The sequence below is a fragment of the Perca flavescens genome, chromosome 15 (genome assembly GCF_004354835.1).
Source record: "Perca flavescens isolate YP-PL-M2 chromosome 15, PFLA_1.0, whole genome shotgun sequence".
In the NCBI taxonomy this organism is placed as follows: Eukaryota; Metazoa; Chordata; class Actinopteri; order Perciformes; family Percidae; genus Perca; species Perca flavescens.
This window is the reverse complement of record NC_041345.1, coordinates 6,168,119-6,184,847: the sequence shown is the minus strand read 5'-3', so window position 1 is coordinate 6,184,847 and position 16,729 is coordinate 6,168,119. Positions and strand designations below refer to the sequence as shown.

At 43.6% G+C, this 16,729-nt stretch overlaps 1 protein-coding gene across 1 annotated transcript in view; it reads left to right on the top strand.

The window, feature by feature from the left end:
- The first annotated feature begins 376 nt into the window (after positions 1 to 376).
- Positions 377 to 16,729, top strand: part of myo15aa (myosin XVAa) — a 45,134-nt gene continuing 28,781 nt past the window's right edge. Inside the window, exons 1-18 of the mRNA XM_028599125.1 lie at positions 377 to 2,221; positions 2,878 to 2,982; positions 3,360 to 3,677; positions 3,947 to 4,045; positions 4,218 to 6,116; positions 6,351 to 6,433; positions 6,787 to 6,850; positions 7,049 to 7,158; positions 7,573 to 7,647; positions 10,159 to 10,249; positions 10,728 to 10,831; positions 11,651 to 11,714; positions 11,801 to 11,914; positions 12,051 to 12,212; positions 12,968 to 13,081; positions 15,584 to 15,642; positions 16,046 to 16,169; positions 16,278 to 16,373. Of these exons, the coding sequence (XP_028454926.1) occupies positions 377 to 2,221; positions 2,878 to 2,982; positions 3,360 to 3,677; positions 3,947 to 4,045; positions 4,218 to 6,116; positions 6,351 to 6,433; positions 6,787 to 6,850; positions 7,049 to 7,158; positions 7,573 to 7,647; positions 10,159 to 10,249; positions 10,728 to 10,831; positions 11,651 to 11,714; positions 11,801 to 11,914; positions 12,051 to 12,212; positions 12,968 to 13,081; positions 15,584 to 15,642; positions 16,046 to 16,169; positions 16,278 to 16,373 (5,526 nt within the window). The remainder of the gene's footprint in view (positions 2,222 to 2,877; positions 2,983 to 3,359; positions 3,678 to 3,946; positions 4,046 to 4,217; positions 6,117 to 6,350; positions 6,434 to 6,786; positions 6,851 to 7,048; positions 7,159 to 7,572; positions 7,648 to 10,158; positions 10,250 to 10,727; positions 10,832 to 11,650; positions 11,715 to 11,800; positions 11,915 to 12,050; positions 12,213 to 12,967; positions 13,082 to 15,583; positions 15,643 to 16,045; positions 16,170 to 16,277; positions 16,374 to 16,729) is intronic.

The following is a 16,729-nucleotide window of genomic DNA, read 5'->3' as shown; positions in this document are numbered from 1 at the left end:
CAGGTTTTTGTCTCTCTTTATTTACACAGAGACAACAACTTTTTTGCTGAGGCTTGAAGACGTACTGTAATTCGAGCGAGCACTGATTGCTGAGATTCCATTACTAGATTGTGTTTTGAAGCACTGTGGTTTGTCTCTGTGTGTATTATAGAACAACTGACTTTGGACACAGTGTGCTGGGGTTTCTGGGGTGTCACAGAGACAGATGGAGAAAAAAGGAGACTAGATGTGAAAATAAATTGGGAATATGAGGATGTTGCTACTATTTGGATTATTCTTCTCAAGAGTACATCATCATTGACATTGATATTGACGTGCTTTTTCGGAAACATGTTCTTTCTCTAGTTGTTCAGAATGATATGAGTTAGGAGACATCATGCCACCTAAAAAAGGTGATGCAAAATCAGCTGCCAAGAAAGGCAAGTCAGAGGAGCCAAAGAAAGGAGGAAAGGTTGATAAGAAGGGAGGGAAAGATGACAATAAAGGGGGAAAGAAACCGGAGGAGCCACCAGCTAAGGGGAAAGGGAAGGATGATGGAAAAAAGGGAAAGGGAAAGAAACCGGTCAGCGAGTCAGAGGAGGGGTCAGAGGAAGAAGAAGAGGAGATGAAGACTGAGGAAGAAAACAGTGATGACAGTGAGAAAGAGGTAGTTACCAAGAAGGATAAAGGGAAAGGGAAAGGAAAAGCAGCTCTGAAAGGTGCCTCCAAGGCCATTGCTGTAAAGGGATTTAAGCCTCCTAAACACTTACCTCCGTCTGATGATGATGAGGAAGAGGATGAACAGACGGGAAAGGCACCGATCAATAAAGGGATGGGTGCAGTAAACCTGAAGAAGATGAGTGATGTCAACATCAAAGGAGCCTCCAGGGCCATGATGGGCTTTGCTGCAGAGGGACAGAAGAAGGGTGCAAGTGCAGCAAAAGCACAAAAGACACCAGTTCTTAGTTCTAACCTCAAAGGAGCCTCCAAAGCCCTCACAGGCCTTACAGGGAAATCCTCTCCTTTTAGCATGCCCTCTAAACAGCAGGCAGAGAAACCAAAATCAAAGAGAAACCTCAAAAGCACCTCCCGTCTCTTCCTACGACTCTCCAAGAAAAAGAAGCCCCCTGCTGGTAGTAAACCACTACTGGGAGCCAGCAAGCTTTTTTCTGGGTTTGGGGGTATGTCATCTTCCGCTGACAAAAAGCCTGGTCTGTCAGGCTTCAGCTTGTTTAATAAAAAGAATGATGCTCCAAAAGAAACCGCACCACCTAAAAAGACATTTAATTTATCTGGCTTAGGGGGCCAGGGGAAAATGGCAGCAGAGGCAAAGGGACTGGGAGGGAAGTTCAAAGGCATGTTTGGGAAAAAGAAAGCAGGATCAGGGTTTCAGTCTAAAAGCCGGGTGTTAGGAAAGATGGCTGCAGTATCTAACTGGTTGACAGGGAGGTTCCTGACTGCTAAGGGCCAAGGTCGGCTAGGGGAACAAGCAGGAGGACGGGCACGAAAGAGTCTGTCATTTGCTAACAGAGACACAAGAGGGAGACAGACTCATTATTACAATGAGGGCTATGAGTATGATGATGAGTATGGATATGAGGAAGATTACCACGACAGGAGGAGACCTAATGGCTACCTGAGACAACCTATGACCTATGACCCATATGACCCTTATGGAGATGAACTGGATTACTACGATGATGAAGATGATGAGTGGGAAGATGAATATGGTTACTATGATGACGAAGGCAACTTTTATTATGATGATGAGTTATACTACGAGGATGATGTGGATTACTACAGTTACCCTTATGGCTATGATGAGTATGACAATTACTATGGCGATGAAGAGATGGAGTATTACTATGGTGAAGATGGAATGCTGTATGAAGTGGAGCCAGAGCCATATGGTTACTATGGTAATGCCATGGATGATTTCTATGACCCACATGACCCTGAGCTGTATGGAGATTACTTTGACCACAATATGGGTTATAACTATGGGATGTCTGACCCATATGGCATGATGAGTGGTGGTTATGATGTTGTTTCCGGCCTATATGATGACCCAATGCTGGGATATACAGACCCTGCTGCTATGTATAACCCCTATCAGCAACCTTTCTATATGGAATCTGGGCTAGATCCAGCTGAGACAGGACAGCTATATGGACAGGAGCAGCTGTCTTACCCTCTTGCTGAGCCATTTTCAGCAGAACAGTTCAGGGTCCCCAGGCCCCAGGTTAGGCTATTTGGAAAAGACAGAATAGAGGTGCAAACCCTGCCACCTCCTCCTCCTCTTCATTCTCATCCATCCTCCCCAATGTGCCCCCCTCCTTCCCCAGCTCTTGCCCTCAACAATCTGGAAATGATGTCAGATATACAATATGAGCAGCCCCTTCCCACATACTTTCCTGCACAGTTCCATTACCCCACTGTTATGAACCAACAACAAACCCCCATTCTTCACAGACAAGCCCCCACGCCAACAGCTATGATTCATCAACAGGAGCACTTCTCTCTCTCTCAGCCTACTCACCCTCCTTTCTCTGTTTCTCTCAGTCACATGTCGCCATCCCCCCTACCACAACAGTTGGCCTCCCAAGTGTACCAAGCGTCCCTCCCCCAAGACTCACGAATGTTCCAGATGGGGCAAATGTCACCAATGGTCGCACAAATACATCCACCAATGCCTCCCCTGATGCATTCTACACTGCATTCGCCAGTGGCCTCCCCTAGGCCAATGCGACGAATGAGTCCCCTTTCCTCTCCACAGCTATCACTTAGGCCAGGATCAGTTAAGGCAATGGCACCTCCTTCACCCCACTTCTCGCCCCATCACATGGACATCCAAACAGGCATCCAGCAAGACCCCTATCTCTCCCCTCGCTTACATAGGAGAGGACTCAGTCACCGGGCCTCAATGGCAGGCCAAATGCAGGCTTCCCAAAGGGGGAGGCCACCCAGCCCACCTGCTTCTTCATCACACCAGAGGAGAGGGATGTCAGTTAGAACGCAGCCATCCCTGTCAAGAGGAAGGGGGGGAGCTGGGTTCTGCAGGGCACCATCAACTGTCCGACCCCAATCCCCCCTTTCTAACTCCCTAGCGTCACCCCGGGGATCACTGAGGAAAAGAGCAAGCCCACCACCTTCCCCGAGACTGTCTTTCAGACAGCAACCCCCTCCTGCTGTGCCTCGGCCGTCTGCCAGACCACATTTGTTTAAAGGTAGAAAACAAACATCCAAGTTGAGGCGTTCCCCCTCTCCTCCCCTACCATCACCACAAAGACGGAGCCCGCCTCTACCTGAGAGATCTCAGTCCCCCCCAAACCTTCCGCCCTACTTCCCCCCATCGTCCTCCCTCTCCTTCCCCATCACAGATCACCAGTCGCCCCCTTCCCACCCGGTCCTCTACTCGCAGGTTGAGAGGTGGTGCTGGAGGCCGAAATCATGTGCCCATGGGGGCCGTGAAACCCTACCCAGCTAATCCCTACTCCCAGAGAAGCAGTAGACATGGACCCCCTGTCACTCAGCATGTAGCCCCATTCAGGTCCTCTATCTATAGTGGCCCAACACCTCCCTCAGGACAGATAGGGGGTGTAGCTGGAACACCCATGTTAGCCAGGTCAGGCTCCCGGCCTACAGGATTAAGGGAGTCAAAGCGAATTGGTACTCCCCAAAGAGGCTTCCACAGACCTGTAGGTAGGGGGCAGCCGCTAGTCCGTATGCCCAGAAACCAACCTTCTCTTCAATCTAGGCAGTCATTCAGAGCACCTCCTCCAGTGCCTCCTGTCTCTCCACAGCCTTCTTTGAAACATAGTGGTCCTCTTTCTCCTCAGCCATCAGTACATAGGCTGCAGAGTAGACCTCCATCTCCACAACCACTGCCACGTCCATCTCCTCTGCCCTCCCGTTCAGCCTCTCCCATGTGCTATATGTCTCAACCACCGTCCCCCTTTCCCCACAGGGCTATGAGTCCCCAGAGTCCAAGGCCAACATCTTTTCAACCTCCAGTATATCACCCCAGTCTTCCTGGTACTCTCCAACCATCTCAAACCATTACCCAGTATGACTACACAATGATGGAGCCAGGCCCATCCCCAATGCTTACAAATGCTTTACCAACCCATCAGGGGGTAGGGGCTCCCTTTCTTCCTTCTCCTCTTCCGTCCTCCATCCCTTACTCCAACACTGCTTACTCTTCTCCTTTAAATAGACCCTCTTCACCCCAAACACAGTATGAAGTCTACCCCCAAAACCCCCCTCAACCTGCACCCTCATCACCTTATCTTGGGCGTGCACTCCAGAACCCTTATCTGCAGAATGCCAGCTACACAACTACTTTACAGAGAAGCCCGTGCCCCATACCTGGTGGCCAGGGTGACATATCGGCTGATGTTCATTTAAGTCAGGAGGGGAGCCCATATGCCACTCCTGGTCTATCTAATGCTTTGATGCAGAACTCCCACCTGCGCAGCGCCTCCTACACATCTCCTCTACAACGCAATGCCAATGTCTATACAACTGTCCTCTCATCCCCACAGGCAGCAGCCCCTTCTGTCCCCTCTGTACCCTCCTCCCCACACTTGTCTTCTGCTATGCTTACCTCCCAGCTACGTAATGCTTCCTTTGTCTCACCCCTTCAGCGACACCTCTCCCCTGCTTCTCCCGCCCCTCCTCCCACCACACCTCAACAAGTTACTGTAAGAGGTCCCTCTTCATTTCTCTCTGGTGGACTGCGGACCTCTCAAATCCAGGGATCCATGTTAAGACTTCCAGGTGGCACTTTGACAATGTCCGGGAGACCTGTTCAGTCTCCGGTTACCACTGGTGGTGGTGGTGGGAGGCTGTCCCCTTCTATGCTCTCTAATGCCCTGCAGAACCCAAGCCTACGTCAGGCCACCTATCAATTACCTGATGGCTCATTGGTCACCAGAACGGAACCTGCTGAACCTTCCCAACGCCCATCACCCCTCTCATCCTCTATGCTGTCCTCTGCCTTGCTCAATCCCAGTTTGCGTCAGGCCACATATCGTTTGCCTGATGGCACTCTTGTAACCAGGACAGAGCCCACACCTGTACACTCCCTTTCCTCACCTATGCTGTCCTCTGCACTGTTGAACCCCAATGTATGTAAAGCCACATATAGGCTGCCAGATGGAACTTTTATTACAAGAAACGAGCCAGCACCTGAGCATGTCACCCCTTCATCTTCTATGCTTTCCTCTGCTCTTCTCAATGCTAATGTTCGTAAGGCTTCTTATCGATTACCAGATGGTTCAATTCTAACTCATCCGGTAGAGGAGACACAGAATGCTGTGAGCGCAGTATCATCACCTGGGTTATCAAGCGCCCTGATGAATGCTAACTTGCGTAAGGCCAAGTTTCAACTCCCAGATGGATCATCATTGTTTTCACGGAACCAAACCCAAGCATCCACCTCTGCCTCCTCTGGTCCTAACCTTTCTGGTGCAATGTTAAACACCAACCTCCGAGGTGCCTCCTACAGACTCCCCAGCACATCACTTTTGAGGCAGCCTGGTTCTGCTGATACCTCTGAGTCACGTTCCCTTGACCTCTCCAATGCTCTCCGCAACCAGAACATCCGTTCGGCCACTTACCGTCTGCCTGACGGAACTCTGATGACCCACTCTCAGCCCACTACAGCCCCTCGAACACTTGACCTGTCTAATGCTTTATCGAAGAACCCAAACCTTCGTGGGGCAAATTACCGTCTCCCCGGTAATATAATGACACGGCTTGGTGCACCTAGCACCCCAGAACCTCGCTCACTTAATCTCTCTGGTGCCCTGCAGAACTCTCATCTCCGGGGGGCCTCTTTCCGTCTACCCTCATATGCTGTAGTGTCACCCCAGGTCCAGGGATCCGGCCATGAACAGCACTGGGCACAGGGCCCTGGAGTTGAAGGCTTAGGACTGCAGCAAGACGTGGATGTGTGGGGTGCAGAGAGGGTTCTACCTCACGGCACAGTTCAGAATCTCAATAAGTGGTCCATGTATAGAGATGGGGAGCTGCTGGACCCCCAAAGCCTGATGGTACAGGGACACATGGGGAATGAACCAGGGGAGTGGAATCTCAGCAGAGAGGGGGAACCACAGGGCCACTGGTTTGACAAGGTAAAAGCTTTGAAACATGACTCACACTACAAGTAGACACAATAGCTAATGTTGGGCACTAAACTGTAAGTCTTTGTGTTTGTGGTGTAATCTTGTAGTTGCAGGTGTAATGTTAGGGTGAACTCCTGGCACATGTTTAGTTTTCCATGTGAATGTGACGATGTTTTAATGCATGAGCCCATTGATCATACATGCATCATGTCCTCATTTCTGAGTGTGTGTGCATGTATTTAGATGTACTCAATCAGAAGCCTGCCAACCATGGCTCACCGGGAGCAACGAGAGGAAGATGGAGTGGAAGATATGACACAGTTAGAGTAAGTAGAGAAATCACACACACCAGAGGGAATTCTTCACAGAGAAACCTACAAATTGACAGTAAACAGTAAACTATGTTAAAAATAAAATGTCAGATTTAAGGCATTCCATCACTTGACAATCAAAGAAATTAATTCAATTTAGTTTTGATTTGAATTAATTAACTGCAGTCATTGCCTTTCTCATTGTATTGAGAATGAGAAAATCTTACTGCATACTGTACAATGCAGTAGGTTTGAAGCATCAGAGACATGATATATGACTCCTAGAAGCTGGAAGAGGAATAATTGCAGATGTGGAACATGCCTACATATTGATCAAAGAGACCCTTTGTCCTACTGCTTCTGTCTAGGGAGATGCATGAAGGGTCTGTTTTGCTGAACCTGAGGAAAAGATGGGAGAGGGAGCTTATTTATGCAAGTATCTGATCAGCACACACATCCAATATACAACCATTATACTACTAAAAATTTCTTGAACTTACAAATCAAAGTCAAATCAGTTTATTGGAGTATGTTGATTTTATAAACCTTTCTCTTTATCTCTGTTTCTTTTTATTCTCTTTGGAATATCATTTCCTTCTTTTCTTCTCTCTCCATTCCTTGTTTTTTCAGACGTACATAGGTAGTATTCTGGTGTCTGTGAATCCCTACAAGATGTACAACATCTATGGGACGGACATGGTGCTGCTGTACAAGGGTCATGCTCTTGGAGAGTACCCTCCGTAAGTCATGTTTATTCTCAAACTTTGGAGACAGTTAACTGAAAACCAACAAACTGAACGCTAGAATTGTCAGCATTACATTATAGTACATTATATTGTTAAAACACAACAGAATAGATCCATTTTTGAAATTGAGTTTCATCCGTACTATATATTATTACTAATGATCCTGTTCTATTTTAAAACTTGTTTGCTCGATTGCAATGGAAGAAAAATTAAATGTTGAGAGGAAGTTGGATTGTTTTAAGTAAAGGAAGGTATGTTGCAGGTAAATAATTAAGTTGGGAAAGGGAAAAAGAAGGTAAAAAATACAGAAGATAAGTTAGGAGAAACAGATACGAAGACTTTGTTTGAGTTCATTGCTTTCATCTCTTCAAGTAGCTGAGCTTGATGGTGTTACTCTTTCTCCTTCAGGCATTTGTTTGCCATAGCAAACGCTGCTTATTCCAAAATGATGGATGCCAAACACAACCAGGTCATAATAATCAGGTAAGAGGCTGTTTCTCTATAGTTTTAATCACTTTCCATGTACCTGTAAACCAGACAAGTCCACAGCCATATGATTTATACATAAGAGTTCCATTCACTAAGACTGAGTTTTTGTCATCACATCAGATGTGCCTGAGTAATTCCATACAGTTCATTAATTATTACACAGGATTTTGATAGATACGAAGATTTTTTTATTTGTAAAAACCAGCAGCAAGATATGTTTTTTGCACATCATTAGTAACCTTCCAGGGTTTTGTAACGGTTTAACCTTGGTATATTCCATTAAGCTTCTTGGACAGTTATGTTTCCATCTCCAGTTAGACTAGTGTTTGTAAATTCATGAGTGTCTGTCTGTGGTTTTCTGGCCAGCAAACTTAAGACGGAGTTATCTCTCACTCCTTTCGCGCTCTATCTATCTGTCACAGGCTCCTCACTCACTCATCTCCACACACAAAAACACAGATACACTCAGAGCCCATTTACATCTGACTCAGATGTAAAAGCACAGACACGTAAAAAGTACACACACTTGCACATTGGCGTGTGCTTTCAGAAATGGCCAGAAATGTCCAGAAACAATTGTATGAAATACACAAATGCCCACACATGCACACATTCGCACATACCTGGAAAACTCTAGCCGTATTTGGAATGAGACACCTGTAAGGAAAGTCCAGCCAGGTCTGGGCCAGGAGCAGATTATCTTTCAGATTGTGTGTGTGTGTGTGTGTGTGTGTGTGTGTGTGTGTGTGTGTGTGTGTGTGTGTGTGTGTGTGTGTGTGTGTGTGTGTGCGTGTGTCTCCAAGTGCACATGTGCAAACCCTATGTTTGTGTGGCAGTCTGAGTGTGTGTTTAGGGGTAACTGAGGTCTGGTGTACAGTGACCAGTAATGGCCCGGTTTTTAGCTAACCAGCCAGTAAGTTGAAACCTTATGCTGGAATGTGGTCAAGGTGCCGGTGTCCCTAAACACATGTACACACACACACACACACACACACTCCTGCCCCCCTTTGGCCAAGCTTTCTTAATGGGGGTATTTAGCGCTAAGCTGTTGGCAGTGAAGAAGCCCAGTGTGTGTGAGTGAGAGCGTTTCAGGTGATTCAACGCAAAAGTGGAATTGATGCCCTGCCTAATGCAAGATTAGCTTGGTCTCACATCACTTAGTCAATTAAGTCAAACCCTCTACAACCACCAGTAGGGAGGTGAGAAGGATCATATAATGGATGCTCTAAGTGATTAATAAAAGCTGGGTGTAGTGGTGCTTAAAGTGCGGATAATGTTCACTCTTAATGAGCTTCCACTTTGCCATCAAAATAACAGAATTTTCCGCTACTTTAGCATTCAAAAAACAGATTATCACACTTTTGCAGGCCGGTATGCAAAAAAAAGTTCATCCAGCCTACCATTCAAGAATGCTAAATACAAGAATACTGTATACTAGAACACTTTTCTGTAATAAACCATCCTTTGAAGGTTTTCTATTTATTAGTAGTTTTGTATTTCACCCTGGTGACACACTGGTGACACTGGTGACTGGTCTTATCAGTAGTGTGCAAACGTATCAGAAATGTCAAAATGTCGTCTTCTGGCTGTTTATCCATAGAATTTTGCAAATAATGATTTCAAAAGCACCATGTGTGGGGGAACGTATTTTCAGTAGGAAGGGCTTTCCTGGACAACATGTGACATATAGCAGATCGCACTCTCACTACTGGACACTGTATTTTTGGTGTTGTTAGTTTTTGACTATTTAAAGCTATAGTGCGTAGTTTCTGTCGCCCCCATGAGGAGATAACACTGTTGTTGCATCCACATGACACAAGCCTTCCGTAATCGTGCAAGCGGCCCCACCCCTCCTCCACACAGTTACTTGTAGCCAAGGAGGACACAGAGGATTAAAACAACATGATGGACTCTTCAGAAGAGTTCATTATCTTCACTCAAGTTTCTGCGTGCGAAAGTTGCCGGACGACACCAATTTCTAAACATAGCCATACTGAGAAATACAGAGAGAGTTGTGTGGAGCTGATAGTCTTAATTAGCTTTGTATCATCTCATTTGGCAATAGCTTGAATGTAACGGACACTCATTAATATAAATAAAGTTACGCACTAAAGCTTTAAAGTGAAGCTACCCAATGTTATTTTCTGAGCGATTCATTTGCTATGGCCAGTTATGTTTAACAGCTCCTCTAAACTTATAGCTGAGGTGAAGGCAGGCAGTCACGTCAAGATACTGAGGTAGAAAACCATATGTTTATCCTTCAAATTGACAGTATTTGTCATATTTTATTATTCCTTCCCATGCTGATGAAAGGCACACTTTATTAGGCACTCATTTTCACAGTAGCCTTGCATATCTGACAACACAAAACATTGCTGTGACCTCTTTAGCAGAGGACTGTCTGACTGTCTGAATTTACTAATTTATTTAAATGTATCAACTACTGAGTCATATTGATGTACAGAGATAACCTCTGTCCAGTGAGTGTGTGTTACTGTGTTTCAGTGGGGAGAGCGGGTCTGGAAAAACAGAGGCTACCAAACTAGTCCTTCGCTACCTTGTAGCAATACATCACAAATGCAATCTTGCGCAGCAGGTACGCACGCACGCACACACACACACACACACACACACACACACACACACACACACACACACACACACACACACACACACACACACACACACACACACACACAACATTCCTGTCTTGAAGGATGACTAATGATAATCTTTTTTTTATGTCATGGTATCTCTGCTGGCTCTTCTTGGGTGCAGATTGAGGTAGTGGGGTTCCCTGCATGACTTGTGCTTTACATTTTACAACTCATCTTCTCATATGGCCATAAGAATAGCAGGTTGCTGTGTTTTGTTGTGGTGTGTGACACTCCTCATTAGAGATGTTGTGTTTCTCTTGTAGATTTTCTTTTATTTGCTTTATAGAGATTTTTCTAGCAATAGCAGCCTGTTTAGCAATGGTGTTGAACTGGCTGCTGAATTGTTGTCGGAACAAGACGTTTTGTTGCCAAGCTGATAAAGGTTGTCCATTTACTGTGTTTTTGACTGTTTGGTAGATACTTGAGGCAGCTCCTCTCCTGGAATCTTTTGGAAATGCCAAAACTGTACGGAACGATAATTCCAGTCGCTTTGGGAAATACATAGAGGTCTTTCTGGAGGAGTGAGTATATCTCTTTTTCAAATCAATAAAAAAAAAAAAAAAAAATTATTATTACGATTTTATACACTGTAAGAAAAAAAACCGTAGAAAAACGGATAATACCTTTTCCGTTAAAGGACAATTCCGGTGCAAAACGAACCTAGGGGTTATTGCTCCCGCAAGTAAACATGAACGCGACTGTCTTTATAATCTATCCTTTTAATAAACTATCTGTACACTTACAATGTTGTCAGTGCTTCGGTTCAGATTTATGGAGCCTAATTATGCTAATGTTAAGGTGTGGTGTTATTTCAAACCTTTTTAGTGGTATTAAATAACGATTTAATTTGAGTGTCCCCATGCCCCAAATACTAGCATTGTAAGCTAACCAACCAGCGGTCCGCGGTAGCCTCGTCAAAGCTCCAAACTCATTCGATTAGAATGAAAACATGTCCCAGAGAGCGACAGAGTAGGTACACATCAGTTAATAACCCCTAGGTTCGTTTTGCGCCGGAATTGTCCTTTAAGTTTACGGATATTCCTGTTAATCCCAAAATGAAAAAATCAGTAAATTTACAGTGTATCCTCTGTACCCCTGACAGACATTACTGTTAAAAAAAAATCGAAACACCTGTGAAATATCTTTCCAGAAAATTCCTTTATATTAACAGTATATTAGCCCGTATTTCTACAGACTTTTCTAAGAGTGTACTCTGTTCTGTTTTTATTATAAAGTGCTTCTTATAAATAAAGTTTATTATTATTAAATGCTACACTTGCTATTGTGTTTCTTCTCCTCTTTTGTTTGCTCTGTGCTCTCTGCTGTCTCTCTCTGTCCAGTGGTGTGATCAGTGGTGCCATAACCTCTCAGTATCTACTGGAAAAGTCCCGTATCGTCTTCCAGGTGACATGCGCAGATGCGTACACAAGACACTTTATATCTTGTACTTTTCTGTATTGGAAAGTGTCAAATTTGTGTTTTCCCTTCAGGCCAAAGATGAGAGGAACTATCATATCTTCTACGAGATGCTGGCAGGTCTTCCCTCGCAGCAGAGGCAGGCTTTCTATCTACAAGAGGCTGAGACCTACTATTACCTCAACCAGGTAGAAGCCAAAGTGCAGCATAATCATCGGTCTTTTCAGGACTTTTCAGAAATGTCACGTGGAGATAGGGCTGCTCAGACAAAGTGAACTCTTCACTCCAAACTCTTGTGACCTTTTTCTCTTTCTCTCGATAAAGGGAGGGGATTGTGGGATAACAGGAAAGAGTGACGCAGAGGACTTCCTGCGTCTGCTCGCTGCCATGGAGATCCTTCACTTCACCCCTGACGACCAGTCGGCCATCTTTAAAGTTCTCTCTTCCATACTGCACCTGGGCAACGTCTACTTTCAGAAATATGAGGTAGTGTTTCCAGTGAGCTTTCCTCCTTTGCATGGGCATAAATATTAGGGGTGGGATCGATTATTTTCCCTAGAATCAATATTTTTTTTATTTTTATTTTTTTGCCAATGATACACCTAAATATTTTCTGTTTAAACGGTACTGCCGATGGCGACCACATCATAAACGTTTCCAGCAAAACAGAGCGAAAGCAGAAAATGCAGAAAATCCATGTTATGTACTTCTTTATGAATTAAATAAATGTTAGACTGACTGACTGACGTGTGATGTGCATTCGCCTTAGAAAACAATTAGTTTTTATAAATGGCTCATGATGTATTGTCTCTAGAAGTGTATTATTCAGCTTTTGTTTTTGTTTAAGAAGGAAAAGAAAACATTTAAATAAAAGTAAAATAGCCAGTAGCAATACAAAAAAACTAAAAAAAACTAACTAATTTTCTTTGGTATTTTCTTTGGCATGATTGCTTGGTAATATGTACAGGTTTGATTCCGACCTGCGGGCCTTTGCTGCATGTCATCCTCTCTCTCTCTCTCTCTCTCTCTCTCTCTCTCTCTCTCTCTCTCTCTCTCTCTCTCTCTCTCTCTCTCTCTCTCTCCCCTTTCCTGTCTATCTGATCAATCTAATAAAGGCCTAAAAAGCGCCCCAAAAAAAGAAGAAAAAAAAAGAAAAATGTACATGTTATTAGAATAGGATGATTATACGCACAACATATCAAGTGTTTTTTCTGTCTTTCTCCTTCTGTGTTGCACGACAGGCCGATGGCCAGGAGGTGGCGTCAGTGGTGAGTGCTCAGGAGATCAGAGTGGTGGCAGAGTTGCTGCAGATCTCTCCGGAGGGACTACAGAAAGCCATCACCTACAAAGTCACAGTCAGTATCAAATTGTGTTTTATGTGCATGTGTATTAACATTTCGCTGCCTATATGCGGGCATACCTCCATTGCCTGCTTGAAATTAAGATGTGTTAGAGCAGGGGTCTTCAACATTTTTTAAGCCAAGGACCCCTCAGCTAAAAAAGAGACGGAGCAGGGACCCTTTTCTATATATATTGTATAAAATTGAGTTGCATATTAAAATGGGCTTACAAAAACGTGTAGGGTGGCCTAGAGCCTTTAGACATACCTTTTGATGGTGCATACAATACGAAGCTAATATAATAATTAATACAATTACTAACAATTAATAAAAATAATTGTTGACATATTTATACATCAAGTTTTAATGTTAAAAATGTGGCACATTGAATCCTTGACACCTTGGTCATTCTACCTGACACATCATCACTGTGTCTTTGTCTTGAATTTTAATTACGTGTCAAGTGTCTTCCCATACCTTTGACTTCCTGCGATGCCCTCATTCATTCATTCATTCATTCATTCATTCATTCATTCATTCATTATGTGCTGAAAACAAATCTCAAATCAAACCTGACCTCACGTAGAGCCGCAGATTCTGTTTCTACGTTGTAACAGAATCACTTCATAAAACAATTCAAACCGTTTCCTTTAACTGCCCAGAATGTACTTTATCTACAGGTGTGACTTTGATATGTCAGCATTGATTATTTGGACGTATCTCTTAAACTCTACACACACGTCTACAACACACAACAGCCATATTGGCACGCACACACTCATCCTGTACACATACAGTACACAGACATGAATAGACACAAAGAGTTACACACTTACTGTTGAGCCATGTTCTTTTGTAGAGTAATGCGTCTGGCAGCGAAAGCATCTCTGGACTCTTTTCTTTTGCAGTCTGTCATGTTGGATGGTATATATTTTATAAATAGCCACACTCAGCAGTGGAGTGTACATAGAAATAGCTTGTGGAGATGGGACCTTTCACATCATAGCCCTTTTTTTAAATAAGAGTCCTGCCTTCTTAGTCTGAAACTGCAACTTTTTATTTGCTTGAGGATTTTAAGCTTACTGGACACATCATTAGTAGAGAGTATTTGTCTTGATCCTTGTAGCTACGAGGGTGTTCCCTCCATCACAAAGGCAAAGCAAAGACAAGAAAGGAATTGCTTATACTCATTGCCTTTATGTTAAATCTCCTAAAGTCTTTTAGTGTGTTACCAGGCAGGAGCAGAAGTCCATTGAGTTCACGTATAAGTATGAGACGAGTCCTCACAAATTGTTTTCAGATCTCATATAAAGACACCTCCGATCAGAAATAAAAAAAGAAAACGTTTGTAGATGTCTGGTTTGCTCCGGATTTCAGCTGAAGAGATGGCACTCCCACATCCAAAAATCTTTGGTGCACAAATGAACAAAAATAATTTGCCGCATTGTACTCCTGTGCCTCAGGCAGAGTTTGCTGGTGATATCTGAGGAGCTGTCATTGTTAACATGGTATGTAGGAGGACTCCCACAGGATTTACTAAAAAACTAATAAAGCAGCAATGGAAAGACATCAAACCCAACTACAACCTCCCTTGCATCTCTTCTTCTTTAGTTGTCTATATGGTTCTTAATCACCAGTGCAGTAGCAATGACACACATTCACTCCCGATCTTTAATTTTGAATAGTTTCCTTAGGCAAAAAAACACTACATTTGTAACAGGTCCATGCATCTAAACAGGAATTACCCTGCTGGCATTAGTGGATCATAAACGCATGTATGATCCACATCCTCTAATATTCCAGTATCTGATTGACGATAAAACATCCTGTTTTGCTGTCTGATTTAAAAGAAGGAGCAGATTCCAGTCGCCTGACGGTCCTGTGATGCTTCAGACAAGGAACGAGGGAGATGAGAGAGAAAAAAAAGAGAGCGACAGAGGACTATGTTAATAGTATAAATGATCATGGTGGCGCACCTTATGTCCTCCACACATACAAGTTCTTATGCACTACACTAAGAGCCTTCTGTATAATCAAATTTCTAATTACAAAGGCGGTTCCTATTGTTACTATGTAACAGGAGAGGAGTCGGTCGTATCCACTCATTTCCTTCGGCCAAGATCAGACCGTGACAGTCCCAGACACTCACGTCAATGAATAAGAGAGAAGAAATACAAGTGGGAGAGTATAAAGAAAGGAAGGTGGAATTAGCAAAAATAAAAGACAAATGCTACATGGTGTTGAGGTTTTCCACTGTACGCCCTTCCCAGCGTTATTAAACATTTCAGTGGATCCTCCACTTGACTTAGAAACAAACTCCAGCTTGCCCTCTCTTGACTAGGGGCTTAACATATTAAAATGTAAACATGAATGGACAAAACATTTTAAATAAAAGTGTTAAAGGATATGAAGGATATCTCTAGGAACAAAAGGAGGAGAAGAAGTCCAGTAGGTTGTAACAGGACAAAAGGATATTTAAGCAATTTCAGACTCTAAACCATTCTGTCTTCTCTAAAGGAGACAATGAGGGACAAGATCCACACCCCATTGACTGTGGAAAGTGCTGTTGATGCCAGGTAAGAGACAGCTATACATGAAAATGTATAACATGCACTGCATGAAAATGTATTATGTTTACCTCCAGATGTATTTCACATGAAATACAACCCTGAAAAGGAAATACCACTCACTTAGCCATTTTGTCCCCATTAAAATTATTCTTTTGAAGCCAAGTAATTTTGTGTATCTGTCTCCATAAGAAGACTTTCCCTGCTTCCTAATCTGTGAGACAGTAATGTATGGGAGCCCTTAATAACTTGTCATATCTCATAATTTCCAATTAGTTTTTCCTCACACCAACTTAAAGATAAGAGTGAATGAATTATGTATTGTCCAGTGTTATGATTCATCGATGCTCTTTCTAATTTCCATACAATAGTACTGCCCTACGTCTTTCACACACAAATCATTGTTCTCCAGAGATGCTGTTGCCAAGATCCTGTACTCGCTACTCTTCCACTGGTTAACAGAGAGGATCAACGCTCAGGTGTACCCCCGCCAACACACCGTCTCCATCTCAATCCTGGACATTTACGGATTTGAGGTACAAGACGGAGCATCTTATCACCTGTCTGTCACTTTTTTTATTGTCATGCAAAGCAGAAATAATCCTGTGTGTGTGTATGTGTGTGTGTTTGTGTGGGAACAACAGGATCTGGCCTTCAACAGCTTTGAGCAGCTTTGCATTAATTATGCAAACGAGTACCTGCAGTTCTTCTTCAACAGGATCATATTCAGGGAAGAACAGGTGAGTCCACGTCACACCTGCGGAGACACTCAATTAAGTTCACACACACGCACACGCACACGCACACACACACACACACATACATTGCATTTAGTCTCGTATTGCCAGACCTATCTCCCCAGTGCTGTGGAGTAAGGTCTGGCTATACCACACAGTTTGTTTGCATTTCTTTAAACCACATTTGGAACATTTGTGCAAAGAAAACGCCACATACAATATGAAATGAAGGTAACTGTTCACACAATACAGTAACATGAGCTATTTGAATTAGCTGGATACATGGTTAACTGTCATTTGCTCTTACTGTAACAATGTATCGCCGTGTTAGAGAGTAAATGCCGTAAACAATTTGTTTG